Source organism: Nomascus leucogenys, chromosome 7b (genome assembly GCF_006542625.1).
Source record: "Nomascus leucogenys isolate Asia chromosome 7b, Asia_NLE_v1, whole genome shotgun sequence".
NCBI lineage: Eukaryota > Metazoa > Chordata > Mammalia > Primates > Hylobatidae > Nomascus > Nomascus leucogenys.
Window position 1 is genome coordinate 10,138,500 of NC_044387.1, and position 22,240 is coordinate 10,160,739.

The window sequence follows — 22,240 nt, forward strand, 5'->3', positions numbered from 1 at the left end:
AGTCCCAGCTACTCGGAGAGGCTAAGGCAGGAAAATGGCGTGAACCCGGGAGGCGGAGCTTGCAGTGAACTGAGACTGTGCCACTGCACTCCAGCCTGGGCCACAGAGCAAGACTCAGTTTCAAAAACAAAAAAAAAAACAAAAACCCCATCCCTTCTAAAAATACAAAAATTAGCAAGGCATGGCGGCAGGCGCCTATAATCCCAGCTACTTGGGAGGCTGAGGCTGAAGAATCGCTTGAACCTGAGAGGCCGAGGTTGCAGTGAGCCAAGATTGTGCTACTGCACTCTAGTCTGGGTGACAGAGCAAGCCTCAACAACAAAATCCATGCAACAAGGAACAAAGACTGTCAGGGGCCCTGATGACATCAATATACTCAATTAGCATTTCTCTGCTATATAAGCCTTATCAAAAGATGAAATGAGGTTGGGCACAACCTCAGCTGAATAAGTGTGATGGTCACATCAGGGTTTTTTTTTTTTTGAAGTATTTACTGTAGTTCCAAACTTCATTACTTATACTAGCCAAAAATAACCGAAATAAAAGGTATCTGACCATTGACTCAATCACTGAGTCCAGGTTATTTTGCTAGACCTAGATCAAATTCACTTTTAGAAGACAGGACCAGAAATTTCTTGCTACTTTATAAGCAAATGAACACGTGAAAAGGACTAAACTTGAGGCAGCTGGAAAATATGCCTTGAAAGAACAGAGATCAAGTATGAACTACATTTATTATGCAAGAGCAGAGTAAACTTCAACGCTCTTTGTTTTTGCATTGTTGAGAAATGTGAGACTTTGAGAAACGGGAAAGCACCATGGGAAGAAGAAAGTGCTGTATTAATTTAAGGTAACAATTCTCGAGGTAAAATAAGGCATTACAGTAACACAATTTTCATGCCTCAGCAATTAACAATGATTTTCGTTTAATTCTCTTCCAACTCTACAGACATAATTCTGCTTTCACCTTCATCACACTTTCATATGGTTTTAACAGGGGATACACCTCCTCTTCTAAGAATCTCTGCACCTGCCAGAGGAAAGCAAATACAAGACAAAAGAAAATGTTAAGATATTAGCAGATAATACCTTTTCCAATGTCAGGGGATGCCACTGAAACCTAATTTGATGAAGCTTTTACTCCACCACTGAGCTTGTTTTCCTCAACTGCCTATCCAGAATTCCTGCCTAGACGCAGATGATTCAACCACCATGCCTACGTGCCCACCAACCTTTCCCGCAAACTGGCCCAGCCTGTGTTCTCTCAGGTGGTTTCACCATTTCCATCCAACCTAAAAATCACCACAGCTTCTTTCCTCCTGCTTCCCAGCCCTCTTCAAGTAGCCACCAAGAGCTTAACCTCCTCTCCCTCCCCAGTCTGTGTCTCTCACCACTGCCTTCACTCAAAGCTCTCATCATCTACTGCTTGGCCCGTTGCAGTAGCCTCCTTATTGGTCTCCTACCTCCAGTTTTAGTCTTTTAGCCCTCAGTCTTTGCACGTACTGCTTGGTATTATAATGACCTATTTACAAGTATTCACCACTAAGTTCTGAGCTCTCTGAAGATGAGGATTATCTATTCATCTTTGTATTTTTTTTGAGACAGGATCTCATTTTGTCACCCAAGCCAGAGGGCAGGGGAATGAATATGGCTCACTGCAGCCTTGACCTCCTAGGCTCAAGCTATCGTCCCGCCTCAGGCCCCTGAGTAGCTGAGACTACAGGCGCACGCCACCACACCTGGCTAATTTTTGTATTTTTTTTGTATAGACAAGGTTTCACCATGTTGCCCAGGATGTTCTTGAACTCCTGAGCTCAAGCAATCCTCCTGCCTCGGCCTCCCAAAGTGCTAGGATTACTGGTTTGAGCCACTGCGCCCGGCCTATCCATTTTAAAATCCCCAGAATTAAATACAGTACCTGAACACATACTGAGCACCTAGTATATACTCAGGCATTTCAATCATTACAACACTGAGATATTTACTTTTATTCTTTCAGCCAGTAAATGCCAGAGGTTAGGATTTAACCCAGATCCACTTGACAATAAAACCTAATTCTTTGTCCATTATACCACATTCTCAAGACCAAAAGAGAATTCCAAAAAATCTACACAAAGAAATAAAGGCAGCTCAAAAAAGCTGTTGGTCAGTTGTGGGGGCTCACGCCTATAATCCCAGCACCACTGCACTCCTGCCTGGATGAGAGAGAGACTCTGTCTCAAAAAAAACAAAACAAAACAGAAACAAAACCGAAATCTCTAAGTTTTAGCCAGCAACCTGCTCTCATTTCCTTCTAACTAGGCCCATTCCCACCATACCTCCTATAAAGCAAAAACATCAAAGAGAGTACCCTAGGTTCTGCTGCCCAGCAGAAAAGAGGCTTCTCGGAAGCATTCTGATGTTTGCTTACCTGCTGGCAGGCACGACCAGTGAAAGAAGAAGGATCCAGTAAACGATCCAATTGGGAGTGAATGGGACTGAAGTAGGCATCAGCCTGGATACGCTCTATGAGGTCATTGTCACCCCCTTCCTGCTTAACCACAGAAGCTGCCTGCTGAGAAAGCACTCTGATTTTCTCATGGCAATCCTGGGAAGACAGTAAAGTATTGTCAGTTCTCTACTAACAGGGCGTTTGAACACTTTTAAAAAGTCATCAGATACTTCCCATCCATGCAGTCTACACAGCTCTACACAAAACCCCTATAGGTTGAGGTGGTTCCCGTGTCTGGCTGTACCAGGGTCTTCACTACTCTCTGCCCACATCTTAGGACAAGCCTGAAATGAATGCCCACCTTGCTCTGGCCCTCTTCTGTAAAGCCTCATGAATCATTTGCTCTTGTTTCCTGCTCACTTCCTATAGAATGTCAGACCTCATTCCTTCACTAGGAGTGGACTTTTCCTACAAGTGATTAAGTAATTCACTTTAACAAACTCAGTTCACCAAAATCACCCTCCATAGATGGCAGATTATGGCCACTGCTCTGTACCATTACTGTGACTGAAGGTAATGACATAAACACCTTCATCTGCTCTCCTTCACAGAGAAGAGCGCAGGACCAAACGTGCACTCAACTTATCGAGGAACATGAGGGGTTACAAACCTGGCGGCTACCTCCAGCTTTGACCATGGCCATGATGATGTTCTCTGTGGCCATGAAAGGCAGCTCTTGCCGAATGCGCCGTTCAATTACCTATAGGAAAAGATAAAGTGAATGACCAAGAAAGGTGCCTCAAGGCTAAAGTCATAAACACAGCAGGATGTCAAACAAAATGCACAGCACAGACACTAACTACCACATTATGGAGACAGTAATGGATTGTTTTATTCTATATGATGTTTTTTCAGTTTTCTTACAAACTCAGACTTCTGATTTTTTTTTTTTTTTTTTTTTGAGACAGAGTCTCACTCTGTCCCCCAGGCTGGAGTGCAGTGGCTTGATCTCGGCTCACTGTAAGCTCCGCCTCCTGGGTTCACACCATTCTCCTGCCTCAGCCTCCTGAGTAGCTGGGACTACAGGCGACCGCCACCACACCCGGCTAATTTTTGTATTTTTAGTCGAGACGGGGTTTCACTGTGTTAGCCAGGATGGTCTTGATCTCCTGACCTCGTGATCTGCCCGCCTCGGCCTCCCAAAGTGCTGGGATTACAGGCGTGAGCCACCACGCCCAGTCAGACTTTTGATTTTTAAAAAGGAAATATTAACTTAAAAAAAGTTGCCACATAGAATTTTTTTTTTTTTTTTTTGAGATGGAGTTTTGTTTTTGTTGCCCAGGCTGGAGTACAATGGCACAATCTTGGCTCACTGCAACTTCCACCTCCTGGGTTCAAGCAATTTTCCTGCCTCAGTCTCCCGAGTAGCTGGGATTACAGGCATCCGCCACCACGCCCAGCTAATTTTTGTATTTTTAGTAGAGACAGGGCTTTACCATGTTGGCCAGGCTAGTCTTGAACTCCTGACCTCAGGTGATCCGCCCGCCTCGGCCTCCCAAAGTGCTGGAATTACAGGCATGAGCCACCACGCCTGGCCTGAAAGAATTCTTAAAACCCCTATTTGTTACATATCAGTGCTCAGCCTCAAGAGCTAAGTATAGGAGAGAAATGAACCCATCTGCCTCAAGTACTTAAAAACAGGCGAATGGAGCCATCTACTCTGCCTAGTCACACCAGAGCTGATGATTCATGCTGCTAGATAGTTTAAGGCAATTTAAAATACTTCTTTTTCTGTTTCTATAAATGTGTCTATGAATTCCACAGAGCTAGTTCCCTAGAGCTTATGAACTGAAGGATGAGCTCGGGTGGTATGAATGCCTATTGGATCAGAATACAGCTCCCTCAACACACCCCAGAGCACCCTCCCTCCCACATTCTAACCCCTCCCTAATACTTTACTTTTTAATTGAGGCTTCTTACTTTGGGGTACACGACCAATCCTTCAGAAATGTTCTGCAGAGTATTCAATATAGTATCTGCGGTAAGAAATGCCTCGGCCAAACAGATTCGTCTAGAAAACAAATAGCCATTCAGTATCTCTTTAAACAAATAATTTCAGTGAAATGCAGAGTGTGTCCCAACAAGTCGCCCTACTGACTGTACTCTCTGGATAATTTCCTTCAATCTTATGATTACCCCAATGACCTCATGACCCTCAAATCTGTCACCTCTAGGCCAGACCACTTGCTCAAGTGCCAGACCTTATACCTACTGAGACGTGCACCTGGTTGATCCATAGGTACCTCAATCCCCAAACTGAACTCAGCCACTTTCTCATTCCTCCTACTCACCATTACAAACCTGCCATTCCTCCCTCGTAGCTCCTGCCTCAGTAAATGGCAGTAGCTCCCAAGTCACCAAGTTCTTTATACTCATTCCGGTCAACCACCAGGGCTGGGCTAGCCAGTCTGCCTTCAACTCTGGATCTATATCCTTCCTCTCCATTTACATGGCCACTGCACCAACGTGGCCTCAGACTTTTAAAGTAGCCCCTAACTTGTTCTGACATGATCCCTGTCTCCTTACAGCCAACTCTCCAAACTGTTGCTAGGGTCTTTTAGCAGGCAAATCAGCAGACCTACAGGGTCACACCTTGCTAAAAAGTATTCAATGGCTGACTTCTGAATGAGTTCACATGACTTATTTCCAGAGAGAAATCCTGGATTATGCACAGATCCCAGAAAGATAGGTTTAACTATACATCCATATCCACTCAAGAAATTCCAGCACAATGCAAGCAGGCGAGAGTAATGTCAATCTGCTTTAAATGAGTATATACATAAAACACAAAATGATGCGTGTGTTGGCACCTCATCAGTAGTTACAAATTATTTCTGACTCATCTCATAGCTAATCAAGATGTCATTGTGCCTAGACACCATAACTGGCCATCTGTCTGCCTTCAGAAAAGACCCAGAAGACCTTTCATAAACTGGCTATCTGTGACCACGTCCTGCCCCACCTCCTGGCACATGTTGACTTCATTCCCCAGGGCTACTCAAGTAGTAGTAACTCCCTCAAGTGTGTTTTCTCCTGCTTTGTGCCTTTATAATGCTCCCGATCTTGTCTTTACAAGGTGCATGTATTTCTTAAGTCTTAAGGCATCACCTCTACTGTGAAGCTTTCTGACTCCTCAAACACTATTCCTTCCTCTTTGCTCCACAGTACCCAGTACACACTCCAATTGTAACACTTATCACACTGTCCTTTTTATGTTTTTGCCTCCCTGCTAGACTCTGGACTCCTTGGGGATAAGGAGACTGTAGAGATGCTCAAATATGTCCTTTTACTTCTAGGTCCCTCCTTCAGACCTCCTCTCAACTTGGTGTATGTGACGTCCCTGTGCCACTGACCGGTTGGCACTATCATCCAGTGTGCGTTCAAACCACTGGACAGATGCTGTCTGTAGAGGGTCCATGACAAGGGTCATCAGGTGGCGGGCAAGACTGCAGCAACGTTCTGAACGCATGGGATTCCGCTTATATGGCATCGCACTTGAGCCTGCCCATATAAAAAAGGACAAGATGCAAAGGCAGAAAGACTTCAGAGCATAGTGAGTAGGCAAGCATGCTGCTGAATGAGCTCTCAGCCCCCATCCACAGCCCTCCAGCAGCTCTGTGTGCTCACAGGCCTCTACACAGCACTCACCAATCTGCTGTTTTTCAAAGGGTTCCTCCATCTCCTTGAGGTTTGCCAGGAGGCGTATGTCGGTGCAAATCTGGGGGAGGCAGGGGAATAAGCATCACCCCACACTGTCAGTGTGCAGGACAGTCTGGGAGCTGTGACTAGGCTGATGAAGGAGATTAACTCTTAGGTGTGCTGTGGCTGAGCTGAAGACCAGCGCGTCCTCCCAAAGAGCTCCTGCAGAGTGTCTTACTCAGACTCCTCTCTGTTTCTGAAGGGCTGGGATGACAAATTCAAGGAGCATGAAAACGCTTTTGTGAAACACTGCTTAAGGCATCATGGAAAGACAATCACAAGATTAATTTAGGATGGGCGTGGTGGCTCACACCTGTAATCCCAGCACTTTGGGAGGCTGAGGTGGGTGGATCACCTGAGGTCAGGGGTTCGAGACCAGCCTGGCCAACATGGTGAAACCCTGCCTCTACTAAAATTAGCCAGGCGTTGTGGTGCATGCCTGTAATCCCAGCTATTTCGGAGGCTCGCTTGAACCCAGGAGGCGGAGGTCGCAGTGAGCCGAGATCATACCATTGCACTCCAGCCTGGGCAACAAGAGCGAAACTCCATCTCAAAAAAAAAAAAAAAAAGATTAATTTAATACACCACTGAACAAGATGGATGTTTTGCAGTGCTTGGGATAACTTTAAGGAAAATGCCAAAACTAGTCTTCCCCTTAAGGGTTTCATTTACAGACCACAAATTATTAAAACTAATGTATAATATTGCTTGAGAGAGATGGTTAAGTCAAAGTCTGAGGCTAATTCAGTCTGTGGTGCCCAAAGCTCCTGTCCCCGCCCCACATGCTGTCATCACTCACCTTGTGCACCGATGCCCCCAAGCTAGCCAGCACAGACAGTACTTCAATATCCACTTTTCGTGTATATGTCTGCCCTGTGATGATGAAAGCTCTAGGAATAAGTACAAGACAGACTTAGGTTAAAATATTTTAAAGCCATTGCACTAGTGCATGACTGTAGTCCCAGCTACTTAGGAGGCTAAGGGAAGTGGATTGCTTTAACTCAGGAGGTTGAGGCCAGCCTAAGCATCATTGGGAGACTCTTACAAAATAATAATAATTCAAAATATGACTCTGTCAAACAAGGAAAAACACATCCTAAAAAAAAGCTTGGTCTTATTGGTATGCTAAGTTATACTCAACCAGTGGACCTGAGTGGTAACTTGCTCCTGGAATAAACTATTCTTCCACCCTTTTCACTAATACTCAGAACACTGGCCTGACTCAAGAAGGATACATGGTGCAACGTGCCCATGTCCAGCCACAGCCCAATAGAAATGCCTGGGAGAAGGAGCCATGGTGGAACCTGGTGGACCTCAATGGAAATGGTCAGATTTAGCCTAACCTGTTGGGGGCCCTAAGTAAAGAAACAAAAACGGTAACAACATGGATAATTGTATTCTAAAGAAACCAGAAGTAAATCATTTTCTTTTTTCCTATAGATTATACAAAAAGAGAATGCAGGTCGGGCATGGTGGCTCATGCCTACAATCCTAGCACTTTGAGAGGCTGAGGCAGGTGGATTGCTTGATCTCAGGAGTTGGAGACCAGCCTGGGCAACATGGTGAAACCCCATCCCTACAAAAACAATACAAAAATTAGCCAGGCATGCCTGTAGTCATAGGGGGCTTAGGTGGAAGGACTGCTTGAAACTGGGAGGTGGAGGCTGCTGTGAGCCAAGATCACACTGCTGCACTCCAGCCTGGGTGACAGAGTAAGACCCTGTTTCAAAAACAATAATAAAATAAAATAAAATCCAGAAAATATGTCAGCAAGACAATTAGGCAGAAAAAAAAAAAGAATCCAGATAATAAGAAAATAAAACCCAGGATAGAGACAGAAAAAAAAAAATGGGTAGAAGAACAAAGGAAGAAAAAGGCGAAAATTTTAAGGTCAAACCTGGAGGTATACTCAACATAGGACTTTCATCAACTTAACATGGAGGTCAACACATTCCCATTTACCTACCTCTTAAATCCTGCCTTTTCTGTCACCATCTTGTCAAGCTGCTCTACCTTGGAAAGAAAAGACACATGCTTATAATAATTCCAGGTGTCCAGTATGAGAAAGCCTCAACCTGTCATCCTACCCAGGTCTTGCCCCCCCAACCCCCACAACTTCCAGTCCAAAGACCCCACCCATCCCACAATCAATCTCTCCTATCATCCTCAAAGGCAGCCTTGTCTCTTAGGCTCCACCATTGAGTTTCTGTGTCCTGCAGGTCACTTTCAGAGTACCTTATGGTCATCTCCCTCAAAGAGCTGCAGGAAACTGGCCTGAGTCCCAGTGGTGCCCTTTACTCCCCGGAAGCGCAGGTCATCTCGGACACGCTTCAAGTTCTGGAGATCCATGCAAAGATCCTGAATCCAAAGACAGCAACGTTTCCCAACTGTGGTCAGCTGTGCAGGCCTGAAAACCCAAAGAGAACACATGGAAGTCTCAGACCAAGACCTTACATCATCAAGGTTTCATTGCTTCTTTTAATAACCACCATTACCCCTTGGAGGGAGAACAATTTAAGTAAGAGAGGGAATAACTGGTAAAGATAAAACAGGAGCTAAAATCTTTAGCCAAATAATCATTATGGAGATTCAATGTCATTTACAAATAGTCAAGGAATATGAAACTAAAAGGCAATTAGCATAGTTCTTTCTTCAACAAGAGGCAATTTTAAAATTATCATTATTTCTAGACTGGGTCTTGCTCTGTCACCCAAGCTGGAGTGCAGTGGCATGAACATAGCTGACTGTAGCCTCCACCTCCTGGGCTCAAGTGATCCTTCTGCCTCAGCCTTCCATGTAGCTGGGACCATAGGCACGCAATACCATGCCTGGCTAATTTTTAAATTTTTTGTAGTGATGGGGTCTCACTTTGTTGTCCAGGCTGGTCTCAAACTCTATGTCTCAAACGATCCACCCGCTTCAGCCTCCCAAAGTGTTGGGATTACAGGCATGAGCCGCTGTGATGCACGGCAAGAGTCAATTTATTACAAGGGCAGGGACAATGTCCCTTTTGTTCACGGCTATATCCACAGACATTGTTAAGAAATACATTAGACACTCGTGTAATATTTGCCAAGTATCTGATGTGCTCTTATTATTGGAAATACAACAAAGAATAACACAGACAGGGTCCTTGTCCAATGGCACTTGCTTACACTATAAACAAGTAAAAAAGAAAACAAAACAAGTTTAGGCCAGGCGCGGTGGCTCATGCCTATAATCCCAGCACTTTGGGAGACTGAGACGAGTGGATCACTTGAGGTCAGGAGTTCGAGACCAGCTTGGCCAACAGAGACAGGTAAAACCCTGTCTCTAGTAAAAATACAAAAAATTAGGTAGGCGTGGTGTCAGGTGTTTGTAATCCCAGCTACTTGGGAGGCTGAGGCAGGAGAATCACTTGAACCTGAGAGGCAGAGGTTGCAGCGAGCTGAGACTGTGCCACTGCACTGCAGCCTGGGCGACACAGCCAGACTCTGTCTCAAAAAAACAAATGAAAAAAAAAAAGAAATAAGATGAATTATTGAGATTTTAAGTGCTAAAAGAATAAAAGAACGATGAAGATAATGGTGATGGCTGCTCTAGATTGGAAGTAGAGGAAAGCCTTTGTGAGGAGTCAAGATCCAGTGAGGAGTAGTCATGCTATGGAGAACAACCACACAACACACATAAGCAGAGGACTCGAACACAGCAGCGAACGGCTTTGTTTCCAGAGTTAAGCCTAAATCAAAGTAGGGCGCCATGGCTCACACCTGTAATCCCAGTACTTTGGGAGGCCAAGGAGGGCGGATGACCTGAGGTCGGGAGTTTGAGACCAGCCTGACCCACACGGAGAAACCCCGCCTCTACTAAAAATATAAAACTAGCCAGGCGTGGTGGTGCATGCCTGTAATCCTAGCTACTCGGGAAGCTGAGGCAGGAGAATCACTTGAACCCAGGAGGTGGAGGCTGCAGTCAGCCAAGATTGCGCCATTGCACTCCAGCCTGGACAACAAAGCGAAACTCCATGTCAAAAAAAAAAGCCTAAATCAAGCCACTGAAGGTCTGTTTCTGAACATAAAACATTATTATGAGGCCAGGTGCGGTGTCTCATGCTTGTAATCCCAGCACTTTGGGAGGCCGAGGCAGGTGGATCACTTGAGGCCAGGAGTTTGAGACCAGCCTGGCCAACATGGTAAAACCCTGTTTCTACAAAAAATACAAAAACTGGCCAAGTGTGGTGGCACACACCTGTAATCCCAGGTACTTGGGAGGCTGAGGTGGGAGAATCACTTGAATCCAGGAAGCAGAGGCTGCAGTGAGCCAAGATTGCACCACTGTACTCCAATCTAGGTGACAGAGTGAGACCCTGTCTCAAAACAAAACAAAAAACCAAAATATATAATTATGAATAAGTTGCCCTAATGTCCAATTTCTTTCTTTTTTGAGACAGGGTCTCACTCTGTCACCCCAGGCTGGCACGCACTGGTATAATCACAGCTCATTGTAGCCTCAATCTCCTGGGGTCAAGCCATCCTCCTGCCTCAGCCTCCTGAGTAGCTGGAACTACAGGCACAAGCCACCACACCTGGCTAACTTCTTTTTTTTTTTTTTTTAAGAGCCATGGTCTCCCTATGTTGCGCAAGCTGGTCTCGAACTCCATGCCTCAAGCTATCCTCCTGCCTTGGCCCCCCAAAGTGCCAAGATTACAGCCATAAGTCACTATGATCAGCCTAATTTCTTTCTTTCTTTTTTTTTTTGGAGACGGAATTTCGCTGTTGCCTAGGCTGGAGTGCAGCGGCACGACTTTGACTCACTGCAACCTCTGCCTCCGGGGTTCAAGTGATTCTCCTGCCTCCGCCTCCTGAGTAGCTGGGATTACAGGCATGCGCCACCACACCCAGCTATTTGTGTATTTTTAGTACAGACGGAGTTTCACCATGTTGGCCAGGCTGGTCTTGATTTCCTGACCTCGTGATCCACCTGCCTCGGCCTCCCAAAGTGCTGGGATTACAGGTGCGATCCACTGCACCCGGCCGCCCAGCCTAACTGCCCAGCCTAATTTCTTTTTTTTTTTAGGTGGAGTCTCGCTCTGTCACCTAGGCTGGAGTGCAATGGCGCAATCTTGGCTCACTACAACCTCCGCCTCCCAGGTTCAAACAATTCTCCTGCCTCGGCCTCCCGAGTAGCTGGGACTATAGGCATGCAGCACTGCGTCTGGCTATTTTTTTTTTTTTTTTGTATTTTTAGTAGAGACAGGGTTTCACCATGTTAGCCAGGCTGGTCTTGAACTCCTGACCTCAGGTGATCCACCTGCCTTGGCCACCCAAAGTGCTGAGATTACAGGCAGGAGCCACCACACCCGGACCCAGCCTAATTTCTAATAGATAACCTAACCTATTCCAAATGGAATTTCTTTCCTCTTAGGCTAATGACACTGACAGCTAGGAACATCAAGGCATAACACTAGGAATGTCCATTGGAGGCACATCACAAGCTACAGTATATCCCCAAAATTAATCTTACTGTTTTCCTTGTTAACTGCTAACAGATTATTGGTATAAGCAAAGAAAGAAGTAAATTAGCATGGGCTTGTTCATGGCAGCATTATTCATAGTAGTCAAAAAGTAGAAATTACCCGAATGTCCATCAGTTGTTGACAACTGGGTAAATGAAACATGGTACAACCATACAGTGGAACGTTTTTCAGTCATAAAAAGAACCGAAGTTCTGATTCAACATGGATATTGAAAACAGCAAAATAAGCCAGACACAAAAGGTCACATACCGTACGCGATTCTATTTATATGAAATGTCTAGGCCGGGTGCAGTGGCTCAGGCCTGTAAATCCCAGCACTTTGGGAGGCTGAGGTGGGCAGATCACGAGGTCAGGAGATCGAGACCATCCTGGCTAACACGGTGAAACCCTATCTCTACTAAAAATACAAAAAATTAGCTGGGCGTGGTGGCGGGCGCCTGTAGTCCCAGCTACTTGGGAGGCTGAGGCAGGAGAATGTCGTGAGCCCAGGAGGCGCAGCCTGCAGTGAGCCAAGATCGCACCACTGCACTCTAGCCTGGGCGACGGAGCAAGACTCCGTCTCAAAAAGAAAAAAAATGTCTAGAATAGGAAAATGCATAGATACAAAAAATAGATTAGTGGTTGCCAGGGGGTGGGGAAGGGAGGCATAGGAGTGACTGTCAGTAGGCACGAGGTTTCTTTTTGGGATGATGAAAATACTGTGAAATTATTTAGTGGTAATGATTGCGTAATTCTGTAAGCATAGTAAAAACCACTGAATTGTACACTTTAAAAGGGTGAATTTTGTTATGTAAATTACATCTCAATAATTTTTTTTTAATTGCATGAACTGATACACTAAGAGGATGCCTACACATCAACACCGTTTTCTGAGTTCCTAATGGTTAGGAACCCTGGCAGCCAATCTCTTCCATTATGCTAGCTCCAGAGGAACATTAGAATGCTCTGTATTCGCTGAGCACTCTCCTGGAGGTAGGAGAGGAAGAGGAGCTGTAACACAGAGGAAGGTGGGTGTGGAGGGAAGCCACTCGCACCGAGCACTGATTTGAGCACTGATTCCTTCGTATGAACAAGTACTTCAGGCTACTGCTACCGCTAAGTATAGGCCCTGCCTTTAAGAAATATGAAGCTCAACAGGCTTTAACAAATTATCATATCCTTGATGCCACAGCAATACACCATCAAAACAGAAGGCAGATGCTAATATACCACCACTCAAACAACATCACTCAAAACCTGTCACTAGCACTCCAAAATTACACCATCGGCCTTTTAAAAGGGCTTTATTCAGTCATCACAAAAATACTTGCATACTTTAAATGTAAAAATACAAAAAGTATGGCTGGGAGCAGTGGCTCAAGCCTGTAATCCTATCACTTTGGGAGGCAGGGGTGGGCAGACCACTTGAGGTCAGGAGTTTGAGACCGGCCTGGCTAACATGGCAAAATCCTATCTCTCCAAACAATACAAAAATTAGCTGGCCATGGTGGCAGGCGCCTGTAGTCCCAGCTACTAGGAATGCTGAGGTGGGAGTATCGTTTGAACCCGGGAGGTAGAGGTTGTACTGAGCGTGAGCCAAAATCACACCACTGTACTCCAGCCTGGGCAACAGAGCGAGACTCCCTCTCCAAAAACAAAACAAAACAAAACTCAAAAAGTAGCAAGAAATTTAATTTTCCTATTATCTCATAAACCGGAGTAATCAACATTTACATCATGGCGTACTTTCAACCAATTTTTGTGCAATTTATAAACTGTTACCATAACATAAACCTAAGTGCATTTGCACGTTAGATCTTGTAAGCATCATTTAAATGGTTGCATATTATTCCAACCTATGGATGTATGAATACTATGCCTTACTTATTCTCTTATTGTTGAACATTTAGACTTTTTTTTTTTTTTTTTTGAGACGGAGTCTTGCTCTGTCGCCCAAACTGGAATGCAGTGGTGCGATCTCGGCTCACTGCAACCTCCACCTCCCAGGTTCAAGTGATTCTCCTGCCTCAGCCTCCTGAGTAGCTGGGATTACAGGCACGTGCCACCAAATCTGGCTAATGTTTGTATTTTTAGTAGAGATGGCGTTTCACCATATTGGCCAGGCTGGTGTTGAACTCCTAACCTCAAGGGATCCATCCGCCCACCCTGACCTCCCAAAGTGGTGGGTTTACAGGCGTAAGCCACCACCCCCGGCCCATTTAGATTGTTTCTAATGCTATCATAAAGAATATTTTTCAAGGCTCTTGATATGTATTTCCCAATGTTTCCCAAATGAACTGTTAGATTTACTCTCTCACCAGTATGTTTTAAGGTGGATATCAGGCTCATTCCTTATAAGCATCCCAAATTACTTAAATCATGTTTTCAGATTCTTCACCTCAAGGTTACTGTGGAAAAGAGAGAACTCAAGAAGTAGCTGAAAAGCCATATGCACATAAACAACAAGTAATCTTACCACTTACTGGAAATGTGTGAAACCTAATGTGGGTAGACTGGCTCGTTCCTTAGCAAAGTCGGCAAGCCGAGAGATCACTCTGGCAAGCTACAAGAAAGATCATGTGATAGAAAGAGGTTGAACTCAGGTTGTGTTTATTACATAATTAGGAATAAAACTTTTAGATAATTTTGTATAAAATTAGACCTCTAACTCATGAAAGGCAGCAGCCATTATCTTTCCATCTTTGTACCCTAAAGTGCCTGGAAGAGTTCATAGCAACCAAAATTTGAAAACTGAGTTGACTACCTAAAATGTCATGAACTATTTTAAGACCACGGCAGAAAAGCAGAACAAAATCATAATCCTGACCCACATATCCCAACAACATGCCTTTGGTTGCACTCTCTTCATTTAAAAGGCTATGCTTGGGCCGGGTGCAGTGGCTCATGCCTGTAATCCTAGCACTTTGGGAGGCCAAGATGGGCGGATCACAAGGTCAGGAGATAGAGACCATCCTGGCTAATACGGTGAAACCCCATCTCTACTAAAAATACAAAAAAATTAGCCGGGCGTAGTGGCGGGCACCAACAGTCCCAGCTACTCGGGAGGCTGAGGCAGGAGAATGGCGTGAACCCAGGAGGCGGAGCTTGCAGTGAGCTGAGACTACACCACTGCACTCCAGCCTGGGTGACTGAGCAAGACTCTGTCTCCAAAAAAAAACAAAAAACAAAAAACAGGCTATGCTTTAAAAACCATTTAGTCTTTTAAAGAAGAGACAGCTGGGTGCAGTGGCTCACACCTGTAATCCCAACACTTTGAAAGGCCAAGATCCCTTGAGCTCAGGAGCTTGTAACCAGCCTGGGCAACATGGCAAAAACCCATTTCTACAAAAAATTAACCAGGTGAGGTGGCATGCACCTGTACTCCCACCTACTTGGGAGACTGAGACAGGAGAATTGTCTGAGCCTGGGAGGCGGAGGCTGCAATGAGCCGTGATCACGCCACTTGACGGAATGAGACCCTGTCTCAAGAAGAAGAAGAAAGGAGGAAGAGGAGGAGAAGAAGAAGAAAGGAGGAGGAGGAGGAAGAGGAGAAGAAGAAACAATTAGTTCTACAGATTAAACAGAGTTGTCATTCACCTGAAAAAATGACAGTCTATGTAAAAATTTACACTGTGTTGATTTAGTTGTAACTGGTGCCTATCTCCTATCATAGGGAATCTAGGGTTGGTAGGAAACATCTGCCAACTCCTTACCTTTGGCAAAAGCAGGTCAAGTGCATTTCTAAGAATAATCAAGTCCTACGAAAGAAAATGCAATGATCTTATATTTAGCAGCTTTGCTCAAACAATATTATTGCATAACACTTTTTGGCCAAAAAGGCTGGGTTGCTCAGCTACCAGCCTGTATCACCATTACCAACCCACTAAGCATGCCAGAAAATACTAACACAAGTTGTTCTTTCCTGATTACTGTTTGAAAAGCACACCAGCTTAACAGTGCTACTGGGATCTGTAAGGAACAAAACCTTTATGCTTTATAAAGCCCAAGGTACATGGTATCTAAGATGACTGAAGGCTGGGCATGGCGGCGCATGCCTGTATTCTCAGGATTTTGGGAGGCTGAAGCAGATGGACTGCTTGAGGTCAGGAGTTCAAGATCAGTCTGTGCAACACAGCAAGACTGTCTCTCCAATATTTAAAAAATTTTCAATTAAAAAAAAAAATGACTGGAAAATGTGCAAGTCAACAAGGTTTCTATTTTCCCAGAGGAGGGCTTGAGCTTCTGAGAAGCTTCCATATGGCACATTCCATTACTTTCCTCCCCCGTTTTTTCTTTTTAAGATGGGAGTCTCACTCTGTTGCCCAGGCTGGAGTTCACTGGCGTGATCTCAGCTCACTGCAAGCTCTGCCTGCCGGGTTCACGCCATTCTCCTGCCTCAGCCTCCCGAATAGCTGGGACTACAGGCACCCTCGACCGCGCCCGGCTAATTGTTTGTATTTTTAGTAGAGATGGCGTTTCACTGTGTTAGCCAGGATGGTCTTGATCTCCTGACCTTGTGATCCGCCCACCTCGGCCTCCCAAAGTGCTGGGATTACAGGTGTGAGCCACTGCGCCCAGCCTCCCCCATTTTTTCTTGCCTACAGTTGCTAACAAGGAAAGGAATGACCCAGAATATCAAGGTTTAGGAAACGTAAAGCTGCTCTTGAGGAAGGTAATCTCGAGATGTACATATTTCAGTTAGCTCCAACACATGTCGATATGAAACAGTAATTGTTGAGCCCATCCACACACTGGGTACTTTTTTAAAGGATTTTCCAGGTAAGAGACTGTTCCTCTCCCATTATCTGACTCGCCAATTACACAAAGATGCCTTTAATTATGTTTCATTTAAGACTAAAGAAAGCATTTGGGGCAACTTAAAAATTACTGGCTTATTCTCAAATTAGACATTTATCTGGAATCTAACTTCAACCCCCATAGGTATACTCTGATTAAGAGCACAAGCTAGGCCAGGTGCGGTGGCTCACTTCTGTAAACCCAGGACTTTAGGAGGCTGAGGCCGGAGGACTGTTTGAACACAGGAGTTCAAGGCCATTCTGGGCAGCATGGTGAAACACTGTCTCTATAAATATTTTAAAAATTTGCCAGGCATGGTGGCTAATGCCTGTAATCCCAGCACTTTGGGGGGCTGAGGCGGGTAGATCATCTGAGGTCAGGAGTTCAAGACCAGCCTGGCCAACATAGTGAAACCCTGTCTCTACTAAAAATAAAAAAAATTAGCTGGGCATGGTGGCAGGCGCCTGTAATCCCAGCTACTAGGGAGGCTGAGGCAGGAGAATCGCTTGAACCTGGGAGGTGGAGGTTGCAGTAAGCTGAGATCGCGCCACTGCACTCCAGCCTGGGCAACAAGAGCAAAACTCTATCTCCAAAAAAAAAAAAAAAAAAAATTAAAAATCAGCCTGGTGCAGTGGCACATGCCTGTGGTCCCAGCTACTCAGGAACCTGAGGTGGGAGAATCGCTTGAGCCCAGAAGGTCAAGGCTACAGTAAGCAATGTTTGTGTCACTGCACTCCAGCCCAGGTGACAGAAGCGAGACCCTGTCTCAAAAGTGTTTTTTTTTTTTTGAGACAGGGTCTTTGAAGGACTTCAGAGTCCTGGCCAAGGTGGGCAGATAACCTGAGGCTAGGAGTTCAAGACCAGCCTGACCAACATGGCGAAACCCCTCTCTACTAAAAATAGAAAAATTAGCCATGTGTGGTGGCGGACGCCTGGAATCCCAGCTACCAGGGAGGCTGAGACACGAGAATCGCTTGAACCTGGGAGGCAGAGGTTGCAGTGAGCCAAGATCATACCACTGCACTCCCACCTGGGTGACAGAGCAAGACTCCGTCTCAAAAAAAAAAAAAAAAAAAAAATCCTTTGAAAAATTACCTCAGCCATTAAAATGCTAAGGCCTTGGCTTATGTCCAGCAAACCAATGCATAAGCAGGATCTGTAGGTCTTATTTTATAGAGGTCATTTGGTGCTTACAGTTTAGATTGGAAGGACACTAAAAGCTGAAAAAATTCCTCAGCGTTTTCAACCAAGATACCTTTAAAAATAAAGATCTGGCTGGGCATGGTGGCTCACGCCTGTAATCCCAACACTTTGGGAGGCTGAGGCGGGTGGATCACGAGGTCAGGAGATCGAGACCATCCTGGCTAACACGGTGACACCCCGTCTCTACTAAAAAAAATACAAAAAAATTAGCCGGGCGTGGTGGCGGGCGCCTGTAGTCCCAGCTACTCGGAGAGGCTGAGGCAGGAGAATGGTGTGAACCCACGAGGCAGAGCTTGCAGTGAGCCGCACCACTGCACTCCAGCCTGGGAGACAGAGGGAGACTCTGTCTCAAAAAAAAAAAAAAAAAAAAAAAACAAAACAAAAGATCTATAGTGTCACTTCCTCAACTGGACAACATCAAATAAAATTGACAAATAGATTCTAGAGATTAAGTTTTAAGTATACACAACACGGGCGCCTACAGTATTGTCTCCAACATAGCAAGAAGTGGCACCAAGGTGAATAATGCCTGCAGCTTTTGGACAGCAGTGGCCAAATGTGTGCACGTGAGCCATCACATCATGTCGTAATCGTTTCTCTTCCTCAGCTGCCATCTTGAAGTCGATGTTGTCCAGGTTTGATTTCATCTCCTGGATTTGTTCATCAGTGATAGGCAAACCCAATGTCTGCAGAATAGGCAAAATAAAATAAAAAAGGCTCAGTGTCACAGTTATTTGAATGAAGTGACACCAAGGAAAAAAACTGATTCATGTTAGCAGCAATACCCTATCTCCCAACCCTTAAATTAAAATTTGAGGCAACCAAGTTGAAAGTACACTGGCCAGGGGTAGTGGCGTCGAGGTGAGGTGGGAGAGACCTTCTCAATGAATCATGGTAAGTATACTCTAAGAAAGCTCCAACAGACCAGCCTGGGCAACAATAGTGAAACCCTGTCTCTACTAAAATACAAAAAAATTAGCCAGGCATGGTGGCGTGCACCTGCAGTCCTAGCTACTCGGGAGGCTGAGGCTGGAGAATCGCCTGAACCCAGGAGGCAGAGCTTGCAGTGAGCCAAGATCACAGCACTGCACTCCAGCCTGGGCAACAGAGTGAGCCTCTGTCTCCAAAAAAAAAAAAAGAAAGAAAGCTCCAATAAATACGACAACATAATCCTGCTCTTGACTGTTCCTTCTGCCTGAGACCTCTGCTTGGTTCACTCCTTCACACATTCTGGTCTCTGGAATCAAATGTCATCTTCTCAGAGAGGTCTTCCCTGACTTCAATGTAAAACACCCTCTGTGTCACTCTCTATCCCTTTAGCCTGGCTTTATTTACAGCACTTATCACCACATGACATTTTTACATATTTATTAACGTGTCATTTCCCTCTAGAATGAATACTTCTTGAGGAGCTTTGTTTCATTTATTACTTAATCCTTAGTGCTTGGCATGATGGTGGCCATTTTACTTAGATGGATTTAGAGAAACCAAATTTAAAAATTCTGTAAGTAGTTTTGCCAGGAAATTCTGTACAGCAAATGAGTGCAACTGAAAGCAATTCCAGGAGATATTGATGAGAAAATAAACACGCTGATGTCTTCATCCATCACTGGAAAAATTAGGCTGCAAAAAATAGCTGGCAGCCCACAGGCAGCTCTGAACTTGCATCCAAGGGCTGAATATAAACAGTGGTGAAACTGATTTAAACCTCACTTGAAACTTGCAAACAGTGACTCCGGGAAGGATCTTGCATCTTAGATCTTTTTTATCCAAGAGAGGAGCTACTAGCCAGATATGGCTATTTAAATTTAAATTGATTAATTAAAAAGTATTGGAAAATATTTATAAGTAAAAAGTCAGGCCAGGTATGGTGGCTTACATCTTTGGGAGGCCAAGGTGGGTGGATCGCTTGAGTCCAGAAGTTCTAGACCACACTGGAAAACATAGCGAGACCTATCTCTACAAAACAACACAAAACTTTTCCGGGAGTGGTGGCGTGCACCTCTTGTTCCAGCTTGGGAGGCTGAGGTGGGAGGACAGCTTGAGCCCAGGATGCAGGGGTTGTAATGAGCCAAGATTGTACCCCTGCCCTCCAGCCTGGGCGACAGAGCCAGACCCAGTCTCAAAAACTAAATAAAAATAAATAAAAGTAAAAAGTCAGTTTCTCAGTCACACTGGCTGCATTTCAAGTACTCGGCAGCCACATGTGGCAGAACTGCCTGGAACCTTTACAGTCACAGAAGACATGACAGCTCTGGGCTCCTTCCAAAGCAAAGCAGCAGAGGGCAGCACGGCCATACTGCTTCCTCCCCTCAAGCAATTTATCTTTTCAAAATTCATACTTTCCTTACTACGAATTTTCTGCATTCCTCCTAATCTCTTATTCTCCAAGTTTTTTCTTAGCTACTAAGTTATTATGCAATTTATGGTAATTTTGACACCCTAACAGATAATCCAAAGCCAAAACTGTATGCATTTCAGGCCAACAGAACAAAGAACACAGACTCTACATTCCAATTCCAGCTTGAAGCCATTTACTAGCTCTGGTGACCCTGGCAAAGTCTTGAGTACCACTACCCTCATCTACAGAATGGAGTATCAGATGAAATAGAAAGAGTACACACTAGTACATCACAAACCACAACACATGATTAAGATCTACTACTATCGCTATCTATGCCAACAGTTTAACTTGATGTTCCATTCTTTCATCTGTAAAATAGGTACAGTAATAGTATTTAATACCTACTCTTCAGGGTTGTTTGAAGGATTAATAAGCAACCATGTGTAAAGGGTTAAGACAGTACCTGGGTCTCAGAAGGCACTATCTGAGTATCTGCTATTATTGTAGTGTATCGCCCAATATTTTGGAGGGCAGTGACAAGGGGAGGGCAGGGAATCTACAATGAAAGTTTCCGGTTTGGAGAGTTCCATGGTACAGGTCCTAGGCCCGAACTCAAATTGTTTCCGTGTTTACTGTGCCGTTTGAGAGGGCACTGCCAACTTGCTCGTTGTGGCACTTTCCTCTGAAACTTGAGGAGAAACATTATCGCTCTCTGGATCACCTTCAGTTTGCTTCAACTCTTCTGGAGCTATTTCTGAAACCGCTGGGCTAAGAAGTTCTCTATGCAGCCCTTAGAAAAGAAATTATAAACCCCATTTAATAAACCCCTACCCGAAGTCTTCTCCTAAGAGGCAAAGTGCAGGCCAGTGAGGCGGAAACGGTGGCCTAGAAAACACGCATTCCAGTCCCGTCACTAACTACACAGGCACTGTGGAAAACCAAGGGGCTACATGCTCAGCTCACGCTCTGGACTGCACCCAGGTTCAAATCCCAGTTCCGCTCTTAATAGCTGGATAGGCTAGGGCAAACAAGCTGTCCGGGCTTGGTGTTCTTCCCTGCAATGTGGGAAAAACACCATCAAGCCTGCAAGATCTTCATGGATTACACGAGAAAAGATGCGTGAAACAATGAGCACAGCGCTCGGTGTCTTTGGTTAGCAGCGTACTCCTGCGGGGATGGCCAAGATGAATTCCCTGAAAACTACAGGCTGAATTTCTCCCAGCCTCCTCCGCGTCTCCAACCCTCTCGGACTAGGAACACGTGAGGCAACAGGTGGCGGCTCCCCGGCCTCCTGCCCTTGCTTTCCTGGGACCGCAACTCCTCAAGACAGGGAACACCCAGCCGAAAATGGCCGGGCCGCAGCCCCGGGGTGGCTAAGCCCAGCCCGGCACAGAGCCCGGCACGTGCTGGGGCGGGCCTGTCCCTCCCGGCCCAGACCCTCAACCCGGGATCCGTTACCTGCTCGGCCTCCGCCAGCCACAGCCACAGCTGCCGCCATGTCTGGAATTTATACCTGTCGCTAAACACGAAGCACATCTCTGGGCTGGCATAGCGGGAGGCAAGAGGTGAGCGGTAGCTGTCGGGGGAACCATAATCGCCTCCAGCCGCCATCCCGACCCCGCGACCCCGCCAGGGTGGACTGGACGGGGGAAGAGCGGAAGCGGAAACCTGGAGGCCAGGGCAGGACGGGGCGAGGCGGGACTTCCTTCACGCGGTGCCGCTCTCTGGGTTCCGGGCGCCCTGGGCGCTGCCGGCTGCGGAGAATCTCGGCTGCTTCTGTCTGAGAATTGACGGTTCGCTTCTTTGACCAGAAACATGATTGGTGCTTCCTACGTTACTTAGCCGCGCTACACTTTAGTTTTCCTGTCTGAAAAAAGGTACATTAAGACTTGCCCTGGCCGGGCGCGGTGGCTCACGCTTGTAATCCCAGCACTGTGGGGGCCCCCGACCGGAGGATCGCTTGAGGCCAACAGATCGAGACCAGCCTGGGCAACACAGGGAGACCCTCCCGTCTCTAAAAAACAAAAAGCAAAAAAAAGGCCTGCTTTTCGGGTTGTGCGGATTCAGTGTTAGAGCGGTGTCTGGCACACTTGGAAGGCCTTGTGTGCGCTTGCTGTCACTCATATTACTGCTGCCCCACCCACTCCTGCCCGCGGCGCACCGAGCTCGGCTCTAAGGAGAAATGAAGACACCCAAGGGAAATCGGCATTTA

At 45.7% G+C, this 22,240-nt stretch overlaps 1 protein-coding gene across 2 annotated transcripts; it reads right to left on the reverse strand.

Annotated features, from left to right (window-relative positions):
- Positions 1-715: 715 nt before the first annotated feature.
- On the reverse strand, positions 716-21,705 carry ADSL (adenylosuccinate lyase). 2 transcript variants are annotated; one of them, XM_003264787.4, is made up of 13 exons: positions 21,487-21,705; positions 18,167-18,370; positions 15,398-15,442; positions 14,168-14,247; positions 8,426-8,597; positions 8,157-8,203; positions 6,990-7,080; positions 6,140-6,209; positions 5,845-5,992; positions 4,412-4,502; positions 3,102-3,191; positions 2,411-2,587; positions 716-1,030 (listed from the first exon to the last, which is right to left on the reverse strand). In XM_003264787.4, exons 1-13 carry the CDS (start codon positions 21,637-21,639, stop codon positions 944-946), a joined length of 1,455 nt encoding a protein of 484 aa, XP_003264835.1. In that variant the 5' UTR covers positions 21,640-21,705; the 3' UTR covers positions 716-943. The 2 variants fall into 2 exon arrangements, with proteins under 2 accessions (XP_003264835.1, XP_030671361.1); XM_030815501.1 differs by having other exon boundaries at positions 21,542-21,698.
- Positions 21,706-22,240: the final 535 nt, after the last annotated feature.